General features: G+C 43.5%; 1 protein-coding gene across 4 annotated transcripts in view; it reads left to right on the forward strand.

The window, feature by feature from the left end:
- LOC147012848 (LIM and senescent cell antigen-like-containing domain protein 1) overlaps positions 1–16,039 on the forward strand; it is a 98,358-nt gene that overhangs the window by 34,495 nt on the left and 47,824 nt on the right. The window contains exon 1 of one of the 4 annotated variants that reach the window (XM_085854121.1): positions 8,247–8,721. The exons of the other annotated variants lie outside the window; for them this stretch is intronic. Within the exon in view, the coding sequence (XP_085710247.1) occupies positions 8,549–8,721 (173 nt within the window). The 5' untranslated portion in view covers positions 8,247–8,548. Of the gene's footprint in view, positions 1–8,246; positions 8,722–16,039 lie in introns of those variants that run through there. 4 annotated transcript variants of the gene reach the window in all.

The raw sequence follows: 16,039 nt of genomic DNA on the forward strand, positions 1-16,039 counted from the left end.
CCAAACAGCCTGGTTGAGGTGTCCAAACCCATGTTTTTAGGGTCACTGGTCATGATAAACCCACTTACAATTTGATAACATTGAAATTTAGCTCATTAATATGCAAATTTTGTAGTTGCCATTATTGAAAATGTAGATAAATAGACATATAGATAGAAAAAAAACACTTCAGTCTTTGTGAATATAGATCACTTTATTATTCATACAGATTCAACAATTTGACAGTATGCAATGAAAGGAGCTAACAACATGAACAAAAGAAGACATTCCTGTGTAAATCAAATGTTCATATATATCTATATCTATATATATATATATATATATATATATATATATATATATATATATATATATATATATATATATATATATATATATATATATATATATATATATATATATATATAACAGGTTTGTAAACCTTATGAAGGCCACTTCAGTGCTTGGTGTCTCATTCAGTGTCAGAGTCATCATCAAGGGCAAATGCAGCAGCTGTCTTGGTGCGCTCATTCCTGCAGCCAGTATCTCCATGGCACGTACAGAAAACTGTGCATGGTAACTTGGCTGCTGTGCTGCGGCATTGAGCTGTGTAGCATTGCTTGTCAGAGGAACATCCACATCGTATTAGCTCCAAGATCTCTGGTGGTGCAAGAGCGATGTTAGTCGGCAGCATAATTGCAAGTAATGATCTTGATGCCTCATCACGTTTCCATCCGTACTGAGTGGGATCCAGAGGTGGTGGTTGCAGCTCAGCAGCTGACTTCCATATTGCTGTCTGGATATGAGCGCATCACATGTTTTGTTCAAAGGACTCTGTAGTTGGTGGCAGAGCCTTTAGGTCTGGTGCTTTGATGGCATTTGGTTTCGCCATCTTCATGGACCACACCTCTTTGCGAACATCAGACATGTTGCTTCTCTCCTTGCTACCATAGCAAACAGCCATGAACACACTGGCTTCGGCGATGACATCATCAATAGGTGCATCCACATTCCCAAGTTTTTGAAGTGAATGGCCTGCTGTGAGTGTCTTCTTGCCAGTCAGTTTACCTCTACCATACATATGGGCAATGGTGTCGCAACCTATCAGTGCGTGTAAAGCTAGTAGGTCTTGCTGCATCCTGGCATGCTTTCTGGCAGTGGCCCCAATGTCGATCAACGATCGGCCAGGGCATGTTGCTATCATTGTTACGCAGCATTGCAGATGAAGTTCTGTGAAGTGATACACAAGCAAGATGAACACATCAGTATCATCACAGATGACTGTGATGCATTTTGCGCAATCTTTGGCAACTTTAGCGACTTGCTGAATCATGATGACATCTGCCTCCTCATGCGTCGTCTTCAAATCAGTGCGACACCTTTGGGCTCCGTGGTGTATTTCCACTGGGGTAGACTCCTGTCCCGTAATGACGAGCCTGTGTTGGCTCTGCTTTCTCTGTTGACTAACGTCAATCAAATTCTGGCAATTCAGTTCTATCAGCTGAACTTTGTTCTCAGTTACTGACAGAACCACCAGCTGTGGAGGCAGTGGAGTCTGGCGGTTCAACCTGTGGCACCTGCTAGCTTGCTGCCCAGCTCTTGCTAATCTTGTTCCACTCTTGATGCTGAAATCATGACATCTGTCAAATACCAGATGTACATCTGATTTGTCCACCTTTGCCATGATGTAGCTCGTGAAGTTGTAAACAAAGTCTTGCACAATTCCACTGTTAGGCCAATAAATAACCCAGAGGATTGCACAACCATCTAAGATGGTGACTTCAGGTTGTGGACCCAGCTTGTTGAGATTTCCACTTGAAGATTATTCTTCAATGTCGACTTGGTCTCTGCTATTCTCATCTCCCCCTTTTCATCGAACATTGATGTTGGCACAGGTGCAAGCTCGTACTCTATGACATCACATAGTTTGATGTTTCGACTTTGTTGGAGTCCCATGACCCTGGAGTAGATGAGATTTAGATCACAAACCTCGGTAGATCCCACACGCATTACTTTCCGTGTCACTGCCATCGTTATGACTTGTTTAGATAAGGGAGTGTTGACTCCTGCTGGCCAGCTTTCTTCATACGAATGCATCTGTGCTCGGCCAATGTCAACTGCCCTTGGCGCGTTCACCTTCTCCAGTCCAATTCTGCCAGTTACAATGTTGACAACTCTGTCTGCATACGTTCATTTGGGTCAAGTGGGTCGATACAGAACTGGAGTTTTCTCCTTATCTTATCTCGGTCCTCTGCATCAGATCATATGCGTGATGGCTTCTCTTCCTTGTGAATGGTTACCTCTGTGACTATGTGCCCCTCAGACATATCTGGGAGATCGTGGACTATCTGACTAAACATGTGCATACTATAGGCCCACTTCTTCAGTGTAGAAGGCTTCAGTGTAATGCCAACGATTCCATGTATGCCATGAGCGTAGCGCATGAACATGGATTCGATGTTCTTGTCCGACCATATGCCGTTCCATCGGCCCTTCTTGTGCCGCATCACGTGATCTTCTTTTAAGAACATTTCCAGAATGTCTCCATGAAGCTTTTCCATTGATCGAAGGTAGTAGAGCCCATATCTAGCATAGTTGTGATGTTCAGCCATGAAGAAATAGGGGAGCATCTCCTTCATAGCCCACAGATACAATGGCCAATCTCCTTCATGCTCAGCATGAACAAATGCCATCATGATGAATACAGGTTTCACAAGGTTCTGTACCCATAGTTGTGTGGTCATGCTCTTTGTTGCTTTGGTTTCAAGAGTGTCCATTAAGTCTTCATGACTTTCTGCCTGAGCCACGCTGGAACGAAGGACCTCCTCAGTCACCAATCGTAGAGCCCTGAAGTTTTGGGGAAACTTTTTTCCACCAAGCATATGAGCAACACCTCCAAAGGCAGATTTCATCACGTCTTCCACCCCACTTTCAGCCATCAAGTTCCCCACACAACCGATGAAACTCATAAGGGTGTGCATGCCACCCAGCCTTGGTATGAACTAGGTAAATCACTCAGGATAAACCCATTTAACATTAACGGCCACTCGATACAGCTGTTGGTCGTTTGTGAAGATGGTTACGGTTTGTCCCCACTCTGCGGTCAAGCATTTTCCCTCCTCCATTGCTGTAAACATTGTGTCTGGATCAGCTGGATCCATATCTATGAGTGGTGTATAAATGGCCCTTGTTGCAGGTTAGATGGATCGTCCTTGCTCTCTGCAGAGCTTCGTATTAAAGCCACCAAACTCTGGTGTCTTCTGATTAGAAGTTATTTGCTTCAGAAAAGAGAAATACATATATTGAACTCTCCTAAGTTGTATAGCTTGATGAGCCAATATGCGGAGAGGTAACACCACACGTGCGGCTTCTTCCACTGGCATCGCTGGTTTATCAGGTCCCTTGTACCTTTGAACCGAAATGTCTTCTGTCACAGGTGTCTTCATTTCATCACGGGTTAATCGTCTGATGATGGCTTCATCGTCAGATGTGGAAGATATCTCCTGATCTTTTATGGTAAGTAGTACTGCAAGAGAATGTGTTGAAACGAGTCCATTCTGGGATGAGATATTTGTGTCGAAGTTGTCAGCAACAACCTGAACGAGGCCACATTCAGCATTGGCGGTTCCCCTAATCCCGGAGTGAACAGTTGCAGCCTTTGCTGCTGATCCCTGAAACGCTGAAACTCATCATAGGAACAGGTCACACAATAGTTGTACAACTGCTCGATGAGGCTTTTACGACTGACTAGAACTCCCAGTGCTATTTTGAGTGTAGTTGGTCGATTGGTGATCATCTTCGTTATGATGTTTCCTATCAGAGCTCCTGGAAGTGTGCAGTCCAGTTTAGCTGATATTTTGGAGAGTAGCAATTGAAGGGTTGAACTCACTGCTTCATTAGCAATATCTATATTAATTCTAGTCTGATAGGAACTGGGGTCGGACAACAACTGCTTAGATTCCTGTGCAACGTTCTTGGCAATTCGTTCTATGGAAACATCAATGGCGTCATCTTCATCTGATGCTACTAAGTTGATCGCAGTAGACGCTCTGTTGCGAAACTAGATTAAACTAGCGACACCTTCACCAGACAGAACCAGAAACTCAGAGCCAAGTATATCCAACAATTTGGATAACAGGGTTCGTCGAGAGTATAGATTTCCTCCATGATCCTTGTACATATTGTAGACTTCTACTGAATTCCAGATGCGCAACATGTCGTTTTTCATTGATAGGATGGTAGAACTGACAGCTGGCTCAATGTTCTGAGTTTATCTGCCACTGTGTGCTGCTGCTGCAACAGAACGGGGTGCCATGAAGGACTTTCTGCAGTCATCGTGATATCTTGCATCAGCAGCATGAAGATCGCCGATTGCGCCCATTAATCGTATCTTGACCTGGCGATCTTCTTCATCCTGGCGGGAATCGATAACATCTGGAATAGTTTGTTTGAAAGTTGTCTGATCAATAAGATCTGCAGTTCTACAAAGGAGAACTTGCTGCCAACGATTAGGATTCTTCTTATCAAAGTCCATGATGCACTTTTGTCTGCAAAAAATGCAATGTTCTTCAAAGTCAAACACTGTCGTCTTTGAATGGCGGCTTATTTTGCTTGTTGAAGCATCTTCCAAACAGACATTACTCATTCGTTTCAAGTGTCTTTCTATGTGTGAGCGTGATGTGTACGTTTATACACAGTCTCTATGGCATTTGATCTCGATAGATTCGTCTGCCTGTAATCTCTGTTCAAGCTCTTCATGTATACCATCTTTTCTTGCTTTGCTTGACCGGATGATACTTCGCACTCTGTCTGGACCAACTGTTACCAGAGGTTTTCCAGCTTTAGTTGCATCGCAGGGACTGAAGAAACGGTCTCCCATGGTGATGGAGCCTCAACCTGTAACAATAGAGGTAATTATAAACATCAATAAACATTTAATTTCTTTGTTCGTATTTTAAAAAATTCTCAGGAAACAGGTTCCACCCTGTGTACTTTTAAAAATCAATAAAATACACTGTTGCTTTCAGACATATCATGTTAAATAATAATAAAAAAAAACTTGCTTGCAAATAATATCGATCATTATACTGTATCAGAAGACATTACTCTTACTTAAAACTCAGTTCTCCATGTTTCTTTCATTACATTACAAGCCTCAACTTACTTGATCAGAAACAGTTCATGCTGTTGATCTTCTGAGGTCAGCCATTTCTTCACAACTGTACTGGGGATAAACGGCTCTGCGCAAGTTATTTTCAAACAGTTTTGTTGTTGTTGTTGTATAACTGTACTGCAAAAACGCCGATCGGGTGGACAAATTCAGGGGGTAGGGTTATGCTCATTTGCATATTAATGAGCTAAATTTCAATGTTATCAAATTGTAAGTGGGTTTATCATGACCAGTGACCCTAAAAAACATGGGTGTAGACACCTCAACCAAGCTATTTGGATGCTTACTTTTGGAGATATTAAGAAAAATAGTAATTTCGACAAGGCCACCGCTAATTTGCATATTAATGGGTTTCTACAAAAATGCTCAAGGGTGCCAGAGTGGCATCAATCGGAATATTCATTGAGATGGTCTGGTGATCACAAAAATGCAGAAAAAACATTGTGCGAACCCTAATGCACGCTTTTCTGGCCAACACTCTGACTATAAGGGAAAATCAAGAATTCTGTGATAAACTGCAAATACGTCCGCAACAAAAAAAACCGGGAAAAATTTGAAAAAAAAATCCAAATATGCAAAGCACATGGCCACAAATGTAGAAGCAGGTCGCATTTTATCAACCGTGAATACACTGGGTCCGCAAATCCACGAATAGGTAGGGTCCGACAGTATATAATTTTGTTCACATTTGAATGGGTTTCCATTTTTTTCCAATGCCATCCCTACATGGAGTACTACTGTATCCATGATACTTGCTAATCTTCAATTTTGAGAGTAACAAACACGCACACGCACACACACACACACACAATGGCGTCAGTAAAGTCGGCACATAATTGCCTTGTCACGTCGGTCACGTTACTCACCGGCTTCCCTGCTTGGGTCTGACGATTGTGAGGCCTCAATTTTGATGGTTACAGGAGAGAGAGGAGGAGGAAGGTGTTCTGGAGGGAGGAGTGGTGATCTGAGTGAGGTGGAGAGGTTTGGAGGAGGAATGAGGTATATGCCGTCACAAAGCGAACGTGGCCTCGTGCCTGCTCATTGTCAGAACAACATTTCTCGGCTGTTTGAGTCATGTGAGGTCCTGAATGCTGATAATGAAGGTTCCGGGGGTGGCATGGTGGATGTGGAGCCCAGATCGCCAAGGGACGAGCGAGGCTTTACGGCCTGCAAACTGGGATGGAGCCCGCGGATGGTTGTGTCACAGGCACACTGCTTTTGGAGCCCTGGACGATTGCCATGCTGTGAAGCTGGTAACAGCCATCCATTGTCTTGTGGGCCAGGTAGAAAAGGGGGAGATAAGCTCGAAGTAGTGCAACGCTACTTGTGCCTTTGCCGGGATATCGGGCGGCCTGCACAATCATCCCTGAGAGGAAAGATTGGTGCTGAGGTGCTAGGGGATTGCAAGGGGAGTGGCGGGGCGCCGAGGAGAGGTGAAAACAAGTTATTTGTTGAAAATTGGAAAAAAAATAAAAGAAAATACCGAATCATAGGACACAGACTACATGTTGAATCCTGTGGCTTTGCAGCTGCACCGAGCATCTGGAATGTGCAACGTAAAGAATAAAACCTGCATCTCCTCTTGTGAGACAGAAGACCATCACAAGTAAAGAGGAATCTGCACCAGGTAGAGAGGGTGAGGAGCATAAGCGAAATATCAACAAAGCGAAATATCAACAGATATACACCGACAACTGGGAGAAAGTTAAAAGAGCAAGAAGGTAGAACAAAAATTGTACAGATTGGGCATAGACAAAGAAGATCGTTTGAGCAGGTAAGCAGAGGTCAGCTCAACTGGGATGGAGAATGAATCAAAATACATGCCCAAGATGAGGGACACCACGAATGGCTGAAAGAATATGGCAGGACTGAGTCAATTAGACAAGTGTAGATTTTGCAACGTAGAAATAGAAAGCACAAGCCACCTACTATCGGGATGTAAAAAAACTCCTGTCAAAGCATTTTTATAAATAAAGGCACAACAATGTATGTAGAGTAATCCATTGGCACATCTGCAAAAATCTCAATTTCCCAGTAATCCATTGGCACATCTGCAAAAATCTCAATATCCCAGTTCCAGAAAACTCATGGAAACATGAATCAAATGCAATCACTGAAAACAATGAAATAACGTTCACATACGACTTGATGATCCAATCGAGCGTGAACATCGAAAACAAATCAATGCAACCAGATATCATACTTAGGTACAAAAAAAGAGAAGAAGGCATTGCTAATTTGGGTGTCAGTACCCAGCGATTTTGGTGTAAACAATGCAGAAATCAAGAAAATGACCAAATAACAAGATCTCAAAAATGAAGTGAAAAGGTCCTGGAAGCTGAAGAATGCCAAAATTGTATGGTCAGTGATTATTGAAGACACTGACAACGAAGACAAAGAATAACCTTGCGGAGATCTTAAAAACCATCCCTGGGTATATTACTATAAACAAACTGCAGTTGGAAGCAGTTCGTGGCTCGGTGACAATATTGAAAAAACTGAGAACCTTTGAACAAAACTTAGAACAAGAAAACTTCACAGCTTGGTCCATGAATCGAGATCCTGCACCGAAATGGAGGTGAATACTTCAAGATCATGGAAGACTCCGTTCCACCTTCTGAAACCCGCATCTGGAGATAACCAATGAAACACAGACACAGACACTTATCAAATTGACACAAGGCAATTGTACACGGCACAGACACAAGGCAATTGTATGATTATATATTCAAAGAAAAAAAAAAGTAACCTCCAACCAAATAACTACACAAAATAAACCTCCATCAATCTTGTGCAAACAGGAAAAATCAGACTTTTCCTTGGGAGACGTTTCATCCACGATTCACAGGCATTCCCGGTCCAGTAGAGACAAACGACGTTCACCCAGTAAGAGGCAATAAGACTCAATCTCTCGCTGTCATAACTACACAATGTCCTCGCATGAAGCGATCCAGTTATTGTTCATTTCGATGGAAATGGCTGGAGAGTGATGGCATGCCATTGCCTCAAGCTCATGTACTGTTTTAGTCACGCTGTGTCACACACATCCACATAAAGGGCAAAGCTATGTTTAGCCATGAGGACTCGGGCCTCTGTCGCCTTGTCTTTCACAAATGTATTTACCGACTGATAGATGCCAATAATTGGTCTGTTGTTTCTTTGAACGTCGCTCAATTTGTCCTCTCACCATTTGTGTTTGTTTTTACTTTGCAGTACTATTACATTTGTACTTTTTATTTTATTTACAAAGCAGAGCGTTTCAGTCTCGAGTGTTTGATCGTGCAACACAGTAGGGGAGGTATCTCGTTGGCAAAGTCAAAGTTTTCGTTTGGGGACAGAGTGGGGTGCCATTCAAGCTTGTTCAGTTCTGTCCGAGCCAAGCAGACAAACGTGCATAGAATGGCTAGGTTAGACAATGGACAGCTTATTGTCACGTCCGATGCAGCAGTGGAAGAGGCTATGGCCGAACAAGCCGACCTATCAAACCAGCTTGATGAACCTTGTCCCAAACGTCAGCAAGAAGAAAGTGACTTAAAGGTGTACAAGGAATTTTGTGACTTTTACGCCAAGCTGTAAGTGTGAAAGTTTTTTTGTTTATACAATTTGATTGGTTATTTAACTTTAACATTTAATAGCATTCATGTTGATTGTGAAACGTCTGAGTTGTGCGCAGAGCTGCGGTCAATAATTGCATCGATTTGTTGCACGTACAAAATCAAGTGAAATATAGGGACGTTGATTTCAATTTGCAGTCGATTCCAGGTCTAGTTGTGTTATTGAGAGTTCAAAGTTTGACTTTTAAATGCATTGATTCTAAATTTCAAGCCACGAACTAACTGGATCGATTGGTGTGAGGCCACTGTGTAGTTCGGATGACAGGATGGCCCAGAGGTATACACACTCATCTCCAAGCTGTCTTGCCTGGGTTCGAATTCCAACCCAGCTATAAACTGTCATCCCGGTGTTCCACAGGCAGGATGATTCATAAATGTGTTTGCTGTCCCTCGGATGGACGTTAAACGGATATCCCGTCTGCCAGCATTCGTTGGTGGACGTTAAAGATCCCACGGTGCCCTTCGCGAAGAGTAAACAAGCTATCACCGGCACCCTGTACAAATTACAAATTCCTGCCCTAACCAGCAGAGGGCATTGCATCAGAGGCACAGCCACGCCCTCAGCCACTGATACTACCCCACAGCCTTGTGCTGCATACGAATAAAGAAGAAGAAGAAGAACTGCAGTAATGACAGCAAGAATTTGAGTCTTATTGCTTTTTTGCTGTGTGAACGTCGTTTGTCTCCTCTGGACATGGGATGTCTGAGTCATGTATAAAACTTCACCCAAGACAAAGTCTGATTTTTCCTGTTTGTACAAAATCGATGGAGGTGTACTTGGTGTAGGTATTTGGTTGGAGGTGCCTTTCTTGGCTTCCAGTTTCAAAATCAAATCGCCACCATTTTGTTTGTTCTGTAGAGCCTCTTTTGGAAGGCTCGCACTTTCTTCTTATGACTTTATCTTCACTCGAATTTGATATCGGATTTCATCTTTCATGGTCACGAAGATGGTTTAAGACTCAGTTGCAAAAAAGGGGAAGAAAACTGGATGATATTTAGCGTTTTTAGATTAAAATGCATTTTAAGTGAAATTAAGGCCTGTAATATAAAATTCATTCAGGTGCCTTTACGGCTTATGTTAACTTTCATTCACCATCTGATCTCTTTTTTTTTTCTCCTCACAAAGATGGTTTAAATTTTGGTTCAGCAAAAGGTGAGAAAATCTGACAAATATTGCCGTTTTTGAGACAAAAATGCATTCTAATTGCTGTTTTAAATGTATCTGGTCGGACGCGATATGAGGAGGTGGAAGTAGGAGGGGGAAGTAGTGGAGGGTGTGGAGAGGAGCGAGTGGGAGTAGAAGAGTGAGTGGAGGATTCTCTGCTCGGGAAAACAAGTTATGGATCGAACTATGGTCTAATTATATTTTTTCATGTTCCCAGGGTATATATATATATATATATATATATATATATATATATATATATATATATATATATATATATATATTGTTGTGGGCCGGGGGTCGGGTGAGAAGACCACTCGGTGGGGGAAGCTATCTCGGTTCCCACCAGACTCTCCTGGAATTGTAAGCCGTCGCACACGGATAATTCCGTGACGCGGCGGGTCGCTTAACCGACCGTGGACGCCAATAACTCAACCGCATAACCTAGGGTCCTCCCGTCTATGGGTTAATCGGGTTACCTAATTAATCAAGTGGTTTAATCACCGGGGAACACGCCCTCGGTACGCCTTGTCCGAACCGGATCACTTTACCGGATCGGATGCAGCCAATCGACACTGCCAAGGACGTACCGGCTAAAAGGAACGGATCATTGGGAATAAAGTCCCGGCTAAATTAGGATTCGGACCATGCTGGATCAATGAAAGAAACCACAAAGACGAGCAGGGAACATTCTTAATAATGATTTATTTACAATTAGTCCATGAGGCCGACCACTTTGTCAGTACCAAATTAGTGCCCGGTTGTGTTTGGTATCATTGGAAAGCTTATGACCTCCATGTTGTGGAAATGCATGATAGCAAGCAAAACAGAGTAGCTGAAGCGTTTAATTAGCCAAATTCAAAATGACCGACGCTGAATTCCTGTTGTTTTTCAATATTTGAGAAATTTTAATCCACATGGCAGAATATGCATATGTTAGCTGCATATTTCATTACTATGATGTTATATACACAACTTGAAATAGATAAAGTAAATTGAAACTCTTTCAAAATGTAAAATCCAACATTCTGCAAATACAAAAAGTGTCATTACTTTGGAAATAGTCCACATAAAGGAGTGATTTTGTTGTCTACATATATGTTTTCATATATATGAGGATATCATTAAAACCATACTTGATGTAATCAAACCCTTCCTTATCATGCAGCAAAACAAGTGGAATACATCAAAATGAAATAGCGATATTAGTGTCTTGTGTTATGTTTAAGAACATTTAGTATGGGTGTTAGTATTCAGTGGCTGATCCATCTATTGATGAAATTTGATACTCAATAGGCCTACCAGGACTCGGCCATCACTTGTCTGGTAATCTATACAGGGAATTCCTTACAGTTTGAAGTATAAGTGATGATTCACTCCATTGTTTTGAGTTGTGGTCTTATCCCTGAACATTTTTAAAATATTGTACTGGTGGTAGATAGAAATAGATTATGTGTTTTTCTAACATATTGTTGCGGATTCGCGCCCGCCGGCGTGCGAGCGGCCACGTAACTCGAATCGCGGCACGTCGCCCACCGGACGGACAATCCCGTCGTGACCCTCTCGGACTAACGCCGGGAACTAGTCACGGGTGGGCCTTTCGGCCTCACCACGATCGTGCCAATCGGCCCCCCGCGTGGGATAGGGTTGTTCGCCAAATTCGACCTACCTAAGTACCCACACGGAGGGTAGACCGGGCGATCGCACCTCGCCGCAGGTCGACTTCGGACATGGGCCACTTTAAGCGACCCGTTCCGTACTATCGGGATAACCGAGCGGTGTTATCGTCAACCTCGACGGTTCCGATTAATTATCGGGCGTATTTAGCCCACGACCAACCCTTTACGTGAAGTAAGATGGAGATTCAATTAGAGAAAAGACGAAGCGAAACGGGAGAAACAGTTCAACATAAAGCACATTTATTCCGCGGCAAACGGAAAGCACACATATACAATTACCACAATTATGCACCAAAAGCAAATGTAACAAAAGAAGAAACAACAATTACGCACCAAAAGCAATTGCAACAAAAGAAACACAATGCAGATCTACTACCGACTACGCGAGCACACGGCAACACTTACACAGTTTTACTTCACAGACGGCGCCGACAACACATATACTCCAAAGCAAAAGAAAAAAGGGGCCACCCTCAACGATAAGGGGGCAGACGGGCCTGGGGCCGAGACCGCGTCGAGCCTACCCGTCTGGTGATGAGCCGCAAAATGGCGGCGGCGCCCCGACTCCGCGGGCCTCGCTGGCACTGCCTGGAATGGGGTGGGAACGGGGCCCCCTTCTCACACTATCTCAGCGTGGGGGGAAACAGGGGGGGGTTGTTGATGCTCGGGGGAAAGAGGATATCTGGCTGGCTTGGGTCCCGCGACGAGCGACGCCACTGCGACCTCGACCGCGTTCCCGGCCTCCCCTCTCCGCAGCTCCCCGACTGACACGAGCGCAGACCTCCACAAAGCTTCTTGGCTTCTCCAGCCTCTCCGGACCCAGACAGACACTCTCTCGACTGATTTCGCCACCGCCACAACTCTCCAACTCTTTCCTCTTCTCAACTCTACCAAATTCGCCCCGCGCTCGGCGCTTTATAGTCCGACAGGAGAAATCATATGCAGATTTTTGGATCAGGAAAAAAAAAATGGATGAAAAAAACTTCACCAAAAGATGTTTCATCATGGCAGACATTGCTAAATGCTGCATGTGTACGTCAGCATGCCCCATTGCTGGAGAAAGCTCAAAATCTATCAGAAGGACAGGTGCCTGACATAGTTTACAATAGACAGTGTCGGTCACGCTTTACATTGAAACGCGACCTTCAGCTCTTAGAAAAACATCGAGAAAGGCGTGATGATGGTGAAACCACAGTATTTGGTAGCAGTAAACATCTTCCCAGGTCAAAGCCTTCAACATCAAGGGTTTACGAAACAAAATGCATATTCTGCGAAAGAGAAAAGTATAAAAAACATCACGAACAAGAGAATCAATTGTACAGTGCACAGAGCTGCGATGTGATAAGAGAATACGGGAGTGCGCAATGCAAAAGAGCGACCCGAAGATCTTAGCAGTTGCGTCAAGAGACTTAGTTGCCGCTGAAGCACATTACCACCACTCATGTTACCGCATGTACACTAATAAAGGCGGTGAAACTGCAACAACTAATGTGTCTCCTGATGCCGAAGAAGACTGCCTGTACAACGAGGCTGAAAGACATGCGAACGAATCGCTCTACACATTTACCCATGATGATTTATTCACGAATCCTCGTGTATTAAAGATGATTGATCTCACAGCAATCGTCGTTGAGGTGATGTCAAACATAGGGATCACCATGACCAAAGAATCCACCAAGAAGCATATTCGATGAAATATTGAAAAGGAATTTGCATATACTTTACATTTCTGTAAAGATGATAAAGGGAAAAACAATCGTATTCCCTCACACCCTCACAATCTACGAACTTGTGAAAGAGAACCAGAAGCTCAAGGACAAGATAGAAACCCTTACAGCAGTAACATCTGGTGATTCTTCTGTCGTTATCAAAGCTGGCCAAATAATTCGATCTTCCATAAAAGAGATCCGCCAGGATCAAGTGTGGCCTTTCACGCCCGCTTTGGTGAACTGGAGTGGCTTCCGATTACCAGAACTTCTGCAAATCTTCATAACCTGTGTCCTTTCAGGTGAACCAAGCTATCAGTGCCTCGCAGAAAATTCAACTGTTAGTGGATTCATATGGCCAAGATCTGGTCTACAGTGTCACCTGTGGTCATGTGAAACCACCGAAGCACATCTTGCTATCAAATGCAGTGAAAACACTGACAGGAAACTCGGAAATCATCCAGATAATGAAGAAACTCGGGCATGGAGTTTCATATACTGTTCTTGAGGAAAATGACACTGCCTTGAGCCTTCAGAAAATAGCTTCATCCTCAGATGATTCTGTCCCACTTCCTGATTGTGTTAACTCCTACATATATTCCGCTCTCGTTTGGGACAATATAGATTTCCTCGAGGAAACTGCAACAGGAGCAGGAACAAGCCACAGGGTCAATGGCATCATTGTCCAACAAATGGTGTATGGTCCTAAGCTGGAATCGGCACGACCTGTAATAGAAAAGAAAAAGCAACGTTCCATCAAATATGAAGAACAACAGCTTCCAATTTATAACACTGGGAAAAGAGAAGGACCTGGAAGAAAAACAGTTGCTGAAGAATACCACGCTCTTCCTCAAAAATCCATCCCCAGAAAGGACTTGATCTGGATTCTTCTACAGCAAATGCACCCGGAAAACCAAATTATTCCAGTATGGACAGGAATCAACATCATTATGAGACAGGACCAGACAGTTCATCAGCACAACATAAGCTATCTCAACCAAATCAATTTTCCAGCAACCAGCATGGTGACAGCAGCTGAGATTTTGAACAGGTCAATGAAGGTAAAAGAAAGCCTACATCTTCAAGAGGTTGTACTGGTATTCGACCAGGCCCTTTATTCCAAAGTGGCAGAAGTTCTGTGGAAACACAGATGTCAATATCCCGGAGTAATTCTTCGCCTCGGCTCTTTTCATATGGTCTGCAACTTTCTGGGAATACTTGGAAAACGTTTTGAGGATGCAGGCCTGTGTGACCTTTGCATTGAGGCAGGAATAGTGGCAGAGGGATCTGTAACGAGTGTCATGGCAGGCAGACGGTACAACAGGTCTCTCCGAACGCACAAATACATATATGAGGCCTTTTTCAGATTGCTATGGGCAGGATTTCTGCTATGGCTGAAGGAACAACAACCTACACAGATGAACCAGATCGATCAGTTATTGGAATTACTGAGTGATCTTCTGGACACTTCTCGTCAAAGTTCCAAAAATGAAGAGACGCTGAACCATGAATTGTTCTTGCAGATGCTGGAACACTTTGAGAAATATTGTGAACATCTACGGCACATCAATGGACCTCTTTCAGTGTTATGGATGTCATACTTTGACATGGTTGGGGGAGTATTGCTGGCCTTAATTCGCTCTTCCAGAGAAGGTGATTGGAATTTGCACATGGCTGCAGTTCGTGGCATGATTGTCTGGTGCTTCGCCTATGACCGACAGAATTATGCCCGGTACCTTCCAGTATACTACGCTGAAATGTCCCAGCTCAGAAATGACCATCCAGAAGTGCTTCAACACTTCCTTGAAGGAGAGTTTTCTGTCAAACTAGGAGAAAAGAACCCCTTTGCTAAGATACCCTTGGAACAGACAATTGAAGAGACAGCCAATCGTGACACAAAGTTGCGGGAGGAGTGCGCAAGTATAGTCTCAAACCTGGTGCAGTGAGTCGGTTCTTCCTGACAACAGAATACCGGTCATCCTTCTTGCATCATCTCCGAGACGTGTTAGTCACAGGCAAATCTGATCATGGACATGTAGAGTTACAGAACAGCAGAATTAAAAAGGATGAACTAGCTGTCAATGCTGTTGTCGAAACCCTGCAAAACTGGGTTAATCCCTTTGAAGAAAATCAACAAGAACTAGTCAGTCTGTCTACAGCTGCTGCTGCAACAAGGCAGATTGCCACACAGTTGCTAGAAGCAGAAAGCGTGGTGAGGCAGCTTATCAGAGCTTTAAGTCTGAAAGACTCGAATCAAGTCCACCAGTCGTGAAATTTCATGATCCATTGCCTAAGCTGAGGCTCAAGACCTTTTCAGATATGACCAAGAAGCAGAAGAAAGTTTCTTCAAATGGAAAAGAAATGATTCTGAAAGCAGACCGAAAGTTGTTTGGGCAAATGGTACTCATTGCGCAAACAAGAAAGAACCTGGATATGAAAGATGTCCTGCACATCCCCGAGGTCCGCTGCCATGGTCTCTAGCCTCTGAAGATGGGAGTATCAGGAAGACAAACAAAGCTGTGTTGGCCAGAGCATTACAAAAAGATGCACAAGCAGAGAACATTCCCACACCATCAGCCATGATTATTGATGGCATGGCTTTGGTTCAAAAGATGAAGGGGGACCAGAAAACATTTGGAGACATTGCAAACACCTTGCTTCTTTCTGCAATTAGAGAAGGTGCACACAGTACTAGGATTGACATCGTGTTTGATGTGTATCAACCA

This window comes from Eptatretus burgeri, chromosome 14 (genome assembly GCF_056783735.1).
Source record: "Eptatretus burgeri isolate ZD-2024b chromosome 14, Ebu_testis_v1, whole genome shotgun sequence".
In the NCBI taxonomy this organism is placed as follows: Eukaryota; Metazoa; Chordata; class Myxini; order Myxiniformes; family Myxinidae; genus Eptatretus; species Eptatretus burgeri.